We start from the raw sequence: 13,448 nt of genomic DNA, 5'->3' as shown, positions 1-13,448 counted from the left end.
TTCATCAATACAGAAGATCCTGGATCATGCCTCTTGTATACAATTCTTTCATTCTAGCCAAGGCTCAATAAATAGAGAAAAAGGTATGAAATGGCTCATTTGCCTCAAACTTGATTTTTATTCTGCTGATTTCATTGTAGGTTGCAAATCTGGCCTGTTCAATCTCAAACAATGAAGAAGGTGTGAAGTTAGTGCGGATGGCAGCAACACAGATTGATAGTTTGTGCCCACAGGTAAGCAAGATTTGTGCTAACAAGTGATCAAAAACTCTTTCGGTATTAAAAAGCATCAGGTAGCTGAGACAGGAAAAACATTATAGCTTTGCCTTTGTCATTAAACTGTTGCCTGCTTTGTACAAACTGGGAAAAATTTCATATCTTGAGACATAGGTGTTGAATGGGGTGTAATGCTGTATTTTTAAGTGTATTTAATCTTAGTGTCTATTCTCTACCTTGTGAAAATTGTTGCCACCCTTTGTAACACATGATTTTGAATAACAGGTAATAAATGCTGCACTCACATTGGCTGCCAGACCCCAAAGCAAAGTAGCACAGGACAACATGGATGTCTTTAAAGATCAGTGGGAGAAACAAGTGCGAGTTCTCACCGAAGCTGTTGATGACATCACTTCAGTGGATGATTTTCTCTCTGTTTCAGGTACTGGGATCAAGGGAGTCTTCTAAAACTTCATTGCTAAATTAAAGTAATGGGTCAGAGAAGAGAAAAGCTATAATTACTAAAGGATCATTATTGTATTATCCCATCCTTATTGGACTGCTGATCTTCTGCACCTGATGGGAGCAACCAAGCTATGCCAATTAGTCCTTGATAGCAATGGTTGGCTTTTTGTCTCCCAGAAAATAGCATCCTATATGTGCCTCTATTTCTACAGAGAATTGTAGTTTCAGCTCCGTCACAAAGTAAAATTTTGGCCACCTTTTGAAAATATATTACTGACTTGTGAAAAGTGGGACAGTATTTGTAAAAACTGTCAGAGTCCTCATGCAGTTGTATTCATGAGGAGGAAAGATGAACTTTCCTTACTTTATTTTGTAGCCTTGCTCGGATCAGCTGTCTAAGCAGTGTGGAAGATGTACCACACAATCCTGACCCCTTGAACTTCCATACCAAATCACCAGGCTCTGAACATGGACAGGAAGAAAGGAAATAAGCAGATGCTGTGTATGAGGCTCATCTAGGCACATTGTCAGGACATGACCACTGTGAATATTTCGGAAGAGTTAGAAAGCATTTCTGGGTCCCACTGCTATTGGTGCAGCAATGCATCCAGGTGGAAAAGTAGCAGTAATAATAGCAAATCTGTGCAGCTCTCTAAACTCTTTTGGAAGGACTATAATGTGAAACAAACTCTTTTACAAAAACAGACAAAGTATTTTAGTCCTTATGTAGAGAAAGGGTGGACAAGGGAGGGACGTTGACTTTTTTGAGCCACTATCTTTTCTCCATCCTCCTTGTAAAGTTCTGCAACCTGTAGCAGAGTGTATTGTTATGGTAAAGTCATGTACACTAAATACTATAATTGCAAGTGCTGCATGTCCTGGATTAAGTATCTGCTGCAGAAAAATCATTTTCCTATGCCAGTTTGAAAGAGTTTATTTTTTGTGAATAGGGTTGTGGAGTGCCAAGGTTAGTTTGCAGCAAACTAACCTCATGGAAAAGCCAAACAGGAGATAGTTTAATTTTGTTTCTCTCTGTGGTGTTTTCCTTGACATTTCCTTAATTTCCAAATAAAGTTAAATATCTTTGGACAAAAAAATATATATATTTATATTCTTTTTCAGGGGATAAAATTCTTTTTCACTTTGCTCTTCATTTTGTTTGGTTGTATCCCACTATTATCAGAAACAAGGAAGTGGTTTGTTTAAGTATAACTACACTCCACTGTTCAAGACCACTGCTAGAGTGTTTACCGTAAGCCATGACAAGAAAATGAACTCTCAGAATAAAAGGGTACTTCAGAATGGTAGGTTTTTATCTGAGGATACAAACACTTTTCAGCAGACCTAGTTCTGCAAGGAAAGGGCAGAGCAAGATGTAAACTGCAGACCCAGTCCACATAGTGAGGAGATGGGAAACATGCTCTGAATAGCCATTTCATTATTTGTTTGGGGACTGTTATTCACTCCAAACACTTGTATTCATAAAACCAGAAGTTATTTAAATAGATGACATTTTTATTTTTTGTTTTTCTCAGGTCATATTTTCTCATAACACCTATGTTGATGTAGCCTTGACTCAGAATAACTGGCTTTAGATCCAAACTTTCCAAGGCAGATGGGAAGTTAGTATATTTATTGTTTTTAGATTTCTTTCTAATACTGTCCACAGATATATATTTGTATATATATTTTTAAAAATAAGAAAACATCTAATGCATCCAGAAAGCCTGTCACTGCTAGCTCTAAGCTTGGAAGCCTTAGATTACGCAGAGCAGTTTTATTTTCAGTTGTTAAACCAGTGAAGCATCAAAAATGGCCTGGTGTCTGATTAAACGTATCTCATGAAATGACACTTCCTCCCCTTCATATTGAGTGTCACAGCTGATGGCATGTTTTATTAATACAGTGGCTATCAAAAGAAGGATGAGAGGGATGGCCACAGTTTTAATAAATTACTTTGTATTCCAAGCATAGTGCCTGTTCATGTTCAGAAAGTACTTCTTGCGGGACAAAATTTGGCCATGACACTGTAAAGCAAATGGCAATGGTTAGGAGGAAGTAGCAAATAAATATTTCAAGAAAACATTTTTTTTTTTTTAATGTGGATGGAGAGTTTTGCCTTTCAAATGACTCTGATTAACAGCACAGAGGACTTCCAGTTTTCATTCAGAGTTGTTGCAGTTTAAAATTCAACATTAGGTAAAACATTTCTGGAACCCTCAAATGGTCCAACATTGGGATTTTTAGCAGTGGAGCTTAGTATGTCACTATTTTTGTGGCAAAGGATAATTAACTAAAAGTAGTTGATGACCTGATTGATTTTATTTTAAAAGAACAGCATTTTATTTTCAGTTTCCTGGTGGCTGTGGCAGAAAAAGCATGTTGCTGTTTAGAGTTTCAGAGTTTCTTAGAGTGAGTTAGCTCAAAATAAGAAATTCAGTCATGGTTTTATTATTAAAATCATTTTTAACTGTACTGGCTGGAGGGAAACGATGTCTGAGCTAGTCAGAATCAGCTTCATCCTTCCACGGTATCTGTGAGAATATCAGACAAACTACGATGCTGCAGCATGTGAAAAGTAGATGGCCCGATTCTGAGCCAAGAAAAACCAGTGCAGCTCCCAAGGTTTCCATAAGCCCAATTGGTATACCATCATCTGAGCAGACTCACTGTAGTCAACTGTTATTTCAGAATATGCACAGTCACGTATGATTATACTATGTGTCATGAGAAATCCACACTTTAATCTCAGTGCAGATGGCATGGATCTGCAGAGATGAACTGCTCGTGCACAGACTCCCTGCTATTTGCTGGGAGGCTATCGCAAGAGCAAAAGGCTATTTGCTGTTGCCTTTTCAAAATGGTTCATTTTCTTTTCTAACTTATTTAGGCACAAACGAAGCATACATATTAAATGTTTATAGAAATGGGTAAATTCATCTTCAGAAAATTGCCCAACTGCTTATTAGAGTATCTGCATAATATCTGATCTTTTTGCAGTGATTTTTATTATGTTGTCATTACCATTTATGCGATATTTGAAATTAATATGACAACTTTTCAAATAATTATAGGTTGGTACTCTCAGCATAGTTAAGGGGACATAGCCCACTACCTTTTAAAGATAGACGTTGCATAAGATAAATATCATTTTTTAATGTATCGCTGTTTGTCATTTACTCAAATCAGTAAGCTTTGCAAAGAATGAAATGAAATGAGACTTATATTTGTTTTATCTTTTTTCCTACTTTCCAGAAAATCATATTCTAGAAGATGTGAATAAGTGTGTGATTGCTCTGCAAGAGGGGGATGTTGATACCCTAGACAGAACTGCTGGGGCCATCCGGGGCCGTGCAGCCAGAGTTATTCACATCATTAATGCAGAGATGGAAAACTATGAAACAGGAGTTTATACTGAGAAGGTACTGGAAGCTACCAAACTGCTCTCTGAAACTGGTAAGTTTATTTGAAATATTGTTCAATATTAAGTCACTTAAGACCTTCAGTTAATTTTCTGAAATCTGTAACTCAGAGGGGAATCTGAGCTTGAAAATGAAATCTAAACAAACAAATTAATGACAATGAGTGCTTTTGTTATTCTCTACGCCGTGCTACTGCAGCAGTCGTATTGACAAGAGCTGTATAAGAGAAGAGATTCAGTGACCCATCAAAGATAGTCTACTTTATCAAAGCTGCAGTGTATTTCAGTAAATAATACACAGCCTTTTCTTCAAGAACTGAGTCTGTTGATTATGTTTTGTGTGTCTCTAGAAAATCATTACAAACATTACTCTGTGGTCTGCGCAGGTGAATGTACTTGCTGGTGACTGAAGTGTTTCTAAACAGAACAATTTTTCATTGAAAATACATTTGAGCAACTGAAAATATATTATCTGATTGAAAAAATATAAAAGTCTGTTAGATTACATGGATAGATAGATTGGGAAAAGAAAAAAGAAAAAAAAAAAAAAAGATTGTAACCTGTTTTTGCCTTCAGAAACCAGAGATTGGATTCATCTAAGTGATTACATCAAGTTTGATTACATCTACGCTGGTCATTTTAGACTCCTTTATACTCAATATTATCTATTGCTGTGTGCAGCTGAATTGTTCAGTGCAGGCAGTACTATCAAGAGCTCTCATCTGAAAGCAAAGGATTTTGTTCAGATGGATCATACTTCGGATTTCATTGACTTTATGGACTAGATCTCCACTTGTGGTACAAAGGACCAGCTATTATAAAGATGCATGTAGTGTAGATGCCCGAAAATGGCTGAACAGATCGTCCCCTATCTATCTGCTCTAGGCTTTAAAATACTCAATATTATTTTAGAAGGACCAAGTAAGAATGCACCAGTTCAAGATGTGGCAAATGTAATGCCAGACAAAACAAACAGGTCCCTGTGAGATAAAAAAGCAAAAACTATTGTAGCACTGGCAGCCTCTGTGACTGGCAGCTCTTAGAACAGAAGTCAGCAAAATGAGATAAAAGAATGATTGTCCTGGTTTCAGTTAGAACAGAATTAATTTTCTTCCTAGTAGCTGGTGGAATGCTGTGTTTTGGCTTAGGATGAGAAGAGTGCTGATAACACCCCGATGTTTTAATTGTTGCAGAGCAGTGCTTATACCAAGCCAAGGACACCTCAGACTTTTGCTCTGTCCTGCCAACAGGCAGGCTGGGGGTGCAGTAAGAGCTGGGAGGGGACAGACCCAGGACAGGTGACCCAAACTAGCCAAAGGGGTATTCCATACCATCTGACGTCATGCTAAACAATATATAGGGGTGGCTAGCCGGGGGGAGGGGGCCGGACTGCTCGGGGTTAGGCTGGGCATCGGTCAGCGGGTGGTGAGCAATTGCATTGTGCATCACTTGTTTGTACATATTATTATTATTTTCCTATTATCACCATTGTAACATTATTGTTATTATTGTTATTATTATTTTGTTATTATTATTTTCCTGTCTTATTAAACTGTCTTTATCTCAACTCACGGGCTTCACTTTCCATTTCTCTCCCCCGTCCCAGAGAGGGAGGGGGGAGGGTGAGCGAACGGCTGCGTGGTATTTAGCTGCCAGCCGGGTTAAACCACGACAATGATTTAATATTGGTTGTTGTATTATTGTTGTCCCCACCTAATTGTCTTTGAGCTCAAGGACTAACTCCAAGCCCTATTTCCACAGGTAAATTGCAAAACCAGGAATCACGTATTCTTTCTTTTTCTGGCTTTTCTTTTTGATATATTGTACATTATATCTGAAACATGGATTCTTGCAATTGTGCCTATGACCAGAAAGCTTTGCCTTGAACACACACACACACACACACACACACACCACACACACTGTAGGTTCACTTGTAGAAACTAACTTTCATAGACTCTGCTGTGAGCTGCAGAGACACATTTCTGGGAAGAGTCTGGAAATCAGAACTGTAATCTCCAGCCTATGGTACATGCTCCATTTGTGTACAGCTGTTACACAGCTATTTCCTATGCAACAATCATGTTCACATCAGTTCTGGCAGAATGTAGAGGGTCAAATTTTTTTCTGCACAGCTTGAAGATAATGCAATAAAGCTTGCCTCTTTTCTTCCTCAAAGTTTAATGATGCTATTTAAGAGTCTCAGAGGTTTTTCATGTGGAAGAAGCAAAAGGGGATCAGAAAACAGTCATTACTCCCCCTATTTTTTATGTAATCAATGAGAGATCAATGAAATGAGTACTGGAAATTTAACTTAGCTGTGAAAGTTTATGAACTGCTATTATGAGGTAACCGAAAGAAAGTAATCTGGTTTGTTACAGTAAAATATTTTGTTGTACTCTGTGGTAACCTCTCCATTTGATAGGAAGAATTCTTCAAAATCTCTCCTTTAACAATAGCATTTATTTATAAAGTAAAAAAAATACATCTTTTCAGACTTTTTATTCAGCTAATATTTCTGACCTAATGTTATGGAAAAACATTTACTATTATTTTTCAAAGGAGAAGCTGTCAGTTACAACACAATTAAATAAACCAACAATAGGCACAGGGAATGCTTACATTCTGTATTTAACGTTGTTTGATATAACTTGATTTATAACTAAGTTTTAGAAGCTCTGAACTAAGTGCGTCTTGATAACATCAATTTATTAATGCCAGACTCAATGTGTAAAACTGAGTAACTGTTTCTCAAAGTTATTACTTATTTTGTACTTAGTAAAATGTAAGTGAACTTGTGAGTAATAAACCAAAAAGAGAAAAAGCCAAGCTACACTACACAATACAGTACTCTTTCTATTTGCAGCTTTTTAGACCTTTCACAAAGGGATTAATGATTGTTTCTCTGTGATTGATAATTAAAAAAGGTAAACTTTATTAACTCATTTTGTGACCCTAGGATAAAGTGCTGAAAATGGTATTTAAACCATTCTATGCCATTCTCTGTCTTTCTCATTTATATTCCTGTCCTCTTCCCCCAAACTGGTTTCAGTCTACACATGCATCTGTACAGATATGTATGTTGGTATCTATGAATGCATACTTATATTTATATATTTATTCTAGTCATTAACTTGAGATCCAGTGCAGATTTTATCAAACAGTCACAAATGATGAGTGATTTATTTAGTCATGCTCCACCTATCAAAATCTCAGTAAGAAACACAATTATAAACATCTTATCCTTTTTTTTTTCTCCCTCTTTATTTTTAATTGAACATTTATTTATTTTTAAATGAAGTGCTTTGGAAAGCTGGGGAAAATTTAGTTGAATAACAATTGAAGGGAAATAAGCAGAACATATTTCTTTTATAATTATTATTTACTTTTAACTATCAGTTCAGGAAAGGAACACTTCTCTTAACTTGTAAACCTCCCTTTCAAGGGGTCTCATAGTTAAGTGAGTAGTGGGTTTGATCCACAGATAGTGAAGAAATACAGACACACTTTTTTTGAAAGAAAAACACGTTGCTAATGTTTTTTGGTGGAAGAAAGTTTATCTTTATTTAAGTGATGTTAATAGGTTTTGAGAAAATGCAACCATGCAAATCTTCGTTTAATAACTGGTTTCACCTTGAAGTTTTATTTGTCTGTTGTTTTAATTTACAGCCTACACCTCCTTTATTATTTATTATATTGCTGTGGTTTTTTTCCAGTGTTTCAGTGCTTTCTTGGCTGTGCTTGACTAACCCACTGACTTTATAGCCAGCTACTTGTTAGAGGCTAGATTATCGTCTCTGAGAGTAGTATTACATAGTGAGGTATTGGTTAATGTCTTTTTTAAATTGGGTAGTTTTATTTTCCTTTAAAAACAAAATAAAAGCTTGTCTCTCATTTGCTGACATTCTTATAAATCCAAGATGAAAACTATAAAACCACTGAGTCAACAGGGCTTGCTTGGAACAAAGACAAAACACAGATTTCAGTGGATGTTAATTGTCTGCAGGAGTAAACCAATGCTTCGGGGTTTCATTTTTGTTTGTTTGTTTTTATTTTGTTTGGACCACGGTGAAGTTTTCCTAATATCTTTAGCTTGGTTTTCTAAAGAGCAAGGGCCAGTAGTTTCCCGGAGCAGCCCCTGCTCTGGACATCCCTGTGGAGACAGGGATGGGCTGGGGCCGGGCTGGGCTATCAGTCTACAACTGGAGATTAGACCCAGTGAGAAAAACTAGGGCCAGACAAAGCCCAAGGATTGGCAGGCAGGTATGTGCTGATGGCTCCTGTTGAATTTTTCCTTGCTATTTACCATCAGCATTTATTTAGCATTTGTAGATAAATGTGAAGTTAAAGAATTCAGGAAAATACATAAAATATAATTCTGCTGCATATGGCTGAACAAAGTATGAAAGAGAGAAGGGTGGAAAGGAAAAGGAAGGAGAAAGGAAAGGTAAAAGGAAAGAAAGAGGCAAAAAGCAGTGCAAGGGAGTAAAAGAAGACAAAACATGATTTCTGTTTAAATATTAAGATCTTTCATACTGCTAAGCACCCTGTCCCAGCAGTGACCAAAGCCTACCAGAAATATTCCATTGCCTTTAATACAGAGGAGATCAAGGTCTACTCAGCAATTGCTTGAGAAGTTGTAACAACTGAAGGGAAGAAGCATGAGTTTCCAAACAAGTGGAGCAAGAACTGTCTGGAAAGGGCTGTGGAAAACTTTCCAATAGCTTTTTTTTTTTTTTTTTTTCTTTTTTTTCTTTTCAGTTTGCATTGGGATGTCTGGAAAGCACGTGGGAAGATGCAGTATTTGGGTTATGCAGTATTTAGTATTTGGGTTAAAAGCTCCTGTGAATGACAGTGGAAATTTTGAAATCATCTACCATCTGATTCAGACCAGAAATGTGATTTTCATCTTTGAGCATGTTTTAGAAATATCCTAGTAACCTGCTAACTGTCAAGTTGGTTTTAAGTAGGTCACTCGCCGACTTCTATTTTAACTCAAATTCTTTATTTTGTCTTTATCAAAATGGACTGAAGTTTAAAATCAGCTCTCCTGGCAATTCAGCAATAAGCCTGTGAGAGTTTTATCAGTGTGAGTAGGACAAACTTTAAAGATATTTATCACTAGGCAAAAGCAGCTCAATGATGTTATCAAAGCTAATACTAACACGTGGTAAAGATGGATTTTTCAGCAGTGATATGAAACGAAACAATGAAACAAAATGTAGAAGCAAGAAGATGAATTTAAGCATATCTGTCATTTAAAAAAAAAAAAAAGCAGATTGACTCTGAGAGAGAGCTAAAAATTCTAAAATGGAGACTATTATAAAAGGGAATGATGTTAAATTCATGTTTTATGTGAGTTTTAGGTGGTTATAGTACAACTTCTGGATGCCATCATCCTGACAATATGAGATCATTTATCCAAGGACTCTTATGAAATTATGGCTTTTATTCTGCAAAGCAATGCAGCATTTTCTTTAAAATTTTGCTGAACTGAAATCCAGAGATCAAGGTATCACCAACAAAAAAACATTTAATGCATTATTTAAAGAAAATGTATTTTACAAAAGGACCAGTGTATACCCAACATCACATTCATATTTCAACGAAGTACTTGGTTTGATTCAAAGAATTTTTAACCAGAGTGTCCATCTTCAATATGTGGAGAAATACAGTGAGAAATCATGCAGGATATATTACAAAACAATTAAATGAGACACATAAGAGATGATTAAATCACCATGGTGTCTAAAACTTTCAATATTGTTTCTTTTTCTCTGCACTTTTAGAGTTTAAAAATGGAGTATAATACTAAAGGGGAATATAATGTAACTGATTTGGATTTTTAAAGGCTTTTCATAAAGTTGTTCACACACAGCTGTTTGGAAAATGGGTAACCATGGAGTGTATGTTAAAGTCTTTGATGGATTAAGAACTGGTTTACAAGGCAGAAGCAAAGCATTAATGACCATTTCTCAGCAGGCAAAAAAATAAATCCTGTAATGCTTCAGGGGTCAGCACTGTGGTTGATTTTGTATAATATATTGTTTAACAAGTGAACAGACAGAAGCAAAATTTGCCAAAAGGAAAAAGCTGGTTTGTCAGGTGAGAGTAGAGGAGTTTCTGTATCAGAAAGATGACAATAAAAGATAATTTTATTTAATTTCTCTAGGTAAAAGGAACAATTTAAACTACATTATTTGCACTGACAGGAAGGCTCTGAGCTAATTCATTGTGTCAGAAAAAAATGTTTCATCAATATGGACAGCTGGGCACAGAAACCTTTTCTGTGTACAATATCACTCAAATCAGTGTTTAAGACATTAGCCTGTATGTTAAGGAGGATATTCATTTAATGCCCCAAATAGTTGTTTCAGCTTTGATCTCCACAACTTAAACATCTTCCGGAAGTAGAAGTTCAAGATAAGGATGACAAAATTAATGAAATTAATTAACCAGCCTCATCTCCTATGACCAGGTAACCCACCTGGTGGATGAGGGAAAGGCTGCTGACATAGTCTACCTAGACTTCAGCAAAGCCTTTGACATGGTCTCCCACAGTATTCTCCTGGAAAAGCTGGCAGTGCATGGCTTGGGCACACACACTTTCCTGGGTTGAAAACTGTCTGGAAAGCTCGGCCCAGAGAGTGGTAGTGAACAGAGTGAAATCCAGCTGGAGACTGATCACTGATGGTATTCCCCAGAGGTTGGTGTCCAACCTAGCAACTCAGCAACAGTTCAACGTAGATTTTGTTGGCAATGATCTTACATTCAGTGCCACTGAAAATTCAAGTACAGAAAAGCTTTAAAATTTTTATTTGTTAGCATGATGAGGCCATCAGTAAATTAGAAATGTTGCTATTAACTTGGGACCTGATTCTGTCAACATTTATGCAGGTGCCTGATTCAGTTCATGTAGTTAGACCAAGAAATGTTAATGGATCACATTTTTCAGTCTTAGTGTATATATAGCTGTTGTCAAGACCACAGCTCAAACTAAGAAACTAGTATTTAGTTTTTCCCCCAAAGTACTGATTTACTTTTGAATTTAAAATTAATAGCCAATGTCTCTCAATGTAATAAATGAACCATCACCTGATGCATTTACAAGTGTCAACTCCAGATACAGATTTGGTGTCTCTGTCTGAATTCTGCTTGTAACTCCTCTACAGTCAGCCTAACAATATCCCTCTTTGTCCAGTAAATAACAGATAAAAAAGACTGGTGGTTTTGTGGGTACAACTGAATTAGGTATTCCCCATACATCGCCATCATGGGTCTCCTCAAATGTGGACCAATAACCTTTGCTGGAGAATAACACAGTTCTTAACTCAATTTCCAAAAACTTTACTGCATCAAATGACAATTTAGAGAAACTTTAAGAAATAGTATCTTATTAGTTTAAGATGTTTTTTCATGCTTATCTAATCAGAAGTAAGCAATGATAAAAATATGATTGGCAAGGAAATGGTTCATAATGTAGTTTAATAGCTATTTCCATTTTTAAAAGGCAGATAATGTTTGCGGGTAATAATATAAATTAAGGACTAAACTGTAGCCAGATCTGCAAGGTCAAAATTGTTGAAAGAATCTTTCACATGCAGTCAGCAGTCACCATAGTAATAATACATGTGGTCAAGAATGAATATGTGGTCACCGAAATGAACAAACTGTAAATCTCCATCTCCTCTCCCAGGACCTGATGTTTACGAATCTACTATTGCTGCTTCGTGAAATAATCAATGGAGCCATTTCGGTTGGCATTTTTCAGTGGCACAGTGAGAAAAATGATCTGTAGAGCTTCAGCCCAGGACCTTATAGGTATAAGGCTGACTGAGTTGAAGGACTTTGACAGTTAGCTAGAAGGAGATAAAATCCTATACAGAGAGAATATGGAAAAAAAAAAAAAAGGAAGATCCTATTATCCTTTGACAACTGGGTTCTGCTTTGATCTGTCCCTATTCTTGCGTATCCATTTCAAGAAAAGTGTAGTAGTAAGTCCAATAGCATTGTACTAGGAAAGTCATATATGAATTTAAAATGTCTTTCAGAAATTAAATGTTTATTTCTGGTGAGGAGTGTTTCTCCCATAGCATATTTTGCTGGATGTGGTGCTGAACAAAGACACTATAGCTGCCTATTAAATATTTGAGTGCCTATTTCCATGGTACTGGGAGGAGTTCTGATTTAGCAAATAAATAATCACTTAAAATGTTTCACTTCTATATCTTCCTGGGGTTTGTGGTGGACAACAAGTTAACCATGAGACAGCAATGTGCCCTTGTGGCCAAGAAGGCCAATGGGATCCTAGCTGGCATCAGGAGGAGTGTGGAGAGCAGGTTGAGGGAGGTGATCCTCCCCCTCTACTCCTGGTGAGGCCACACCTGGAGTATTGTGTGCAGTTCTGGGCTTCCCAGTACAAGAGGAACATAGAACTTCTAGAGAGGGTCTAGCATAGAGCCACAAAGGTGGTTAAGGGATTGGAGCATCTGTCTTATGAGGAAAGGCTAAGCGAGCTGGGCCTGTTTAGCCCAGAAAATAGGAGATTGATTGAAAATAGGATCTTATCAACTTCTGCAAATACCTGAGGGAACAATGTAAAGTGGATGGGGCCAAACTCTTCTTAGTGGTGGACAGTGATAGGACAAGAGGTAACGGATATAAATTGAACAGGAAGTTTCATTGCCATATAAGGAAGAACATCTTTACAGTTTGGGTGATAGAGTGCTGGAACAGGCTGCTCAGAGAGGTTGTGGAGTCTCCTTATTTGGAGATATTCAGAGCCCTCCTGGATGCAATCCTGTGTAACATGCTCTAGGTGACTGTGCTTGAGCAGGGGGGTTGGACTAGATGATCTCTGGAGGTCCCTTCCAACATCAACCATTCTGTGAATCTGTGATTGAGAAATAGATTTCAGATAAAGAGTATAGGAGCATTCTGTATTATTTGGAATAAATTATGTTACATAAACATAGAAATATAAGTCTGGATGCAACAAAAAATGCTTTTCTTAAAAACATTTTCTCACCTTTCTTGTACAAGCTGTAGAAAAATCTTAAAGATGGGTTCTAAGAAAAAATGGATGTAATACTGAACTGGAGCCATACTGACATAGATCATGATTTCACAATATATCTTCTCAAGCCTCTTCTTTATATATTGTAATAATTACAGATTGCCATTTTCTTTTACAATCACATCACACTGTTAGACATATTGCAAGAATGCACTTGACATATCTTCCTGGTCTGACAGCATGTCACAGGTAATTGTTCTTTGAGATTCCTTTTCTCATGACTTCCATGTCCAACATGTAGTAATTTAATTTATATTTCCCTTGTTTTGTT

The 13,448-nt window shown here is 36.7% G+C and overlaps 1 protein-coding gene across 2 annotated transcripts in view; it reads left to right on the top strand.

Moving 5' to 3' along the window:
• The window catches only part of CTNNA2 (catenin alpha 2), a 474,395-nt gene that overhangs the window by 411,117 nt on the left and 49,830 nt on the right, over positions 1–13,448 (top strand). For both annotated transcript variants that reach the window (XM_082760174.1, XM_082760175.1), the window contains exons 10-12: positions 141–233; positions 501–657; positions 3,936–4,136. In XM_082760174.1, coding sequence (XP_082616300.1) covers positions 141–233; positions 501–657; positions 3,936–4,136 — 451 coding nt within the window. The remainder of the gene's footprint in view (positions 1–140; positions 234–500; positions 658–3,935; positions 4,137–13,448) is intronic.

Source organism: Aythya marila (genome assembly GCF_965140915.1).
Source record: "Aythya marila genome assembly, chromosome: 4".
NCBI classification, from domain to species: Eukaryota; Metazoa; Chordata; class Aves; order Anseriformes; family Anatidae; genus Aythya; species Aythya marila.
Note: the sequence above shows the minus strand (reverse complement) of the source record. Positions and strands in the feature narration are given on the sequence as shown.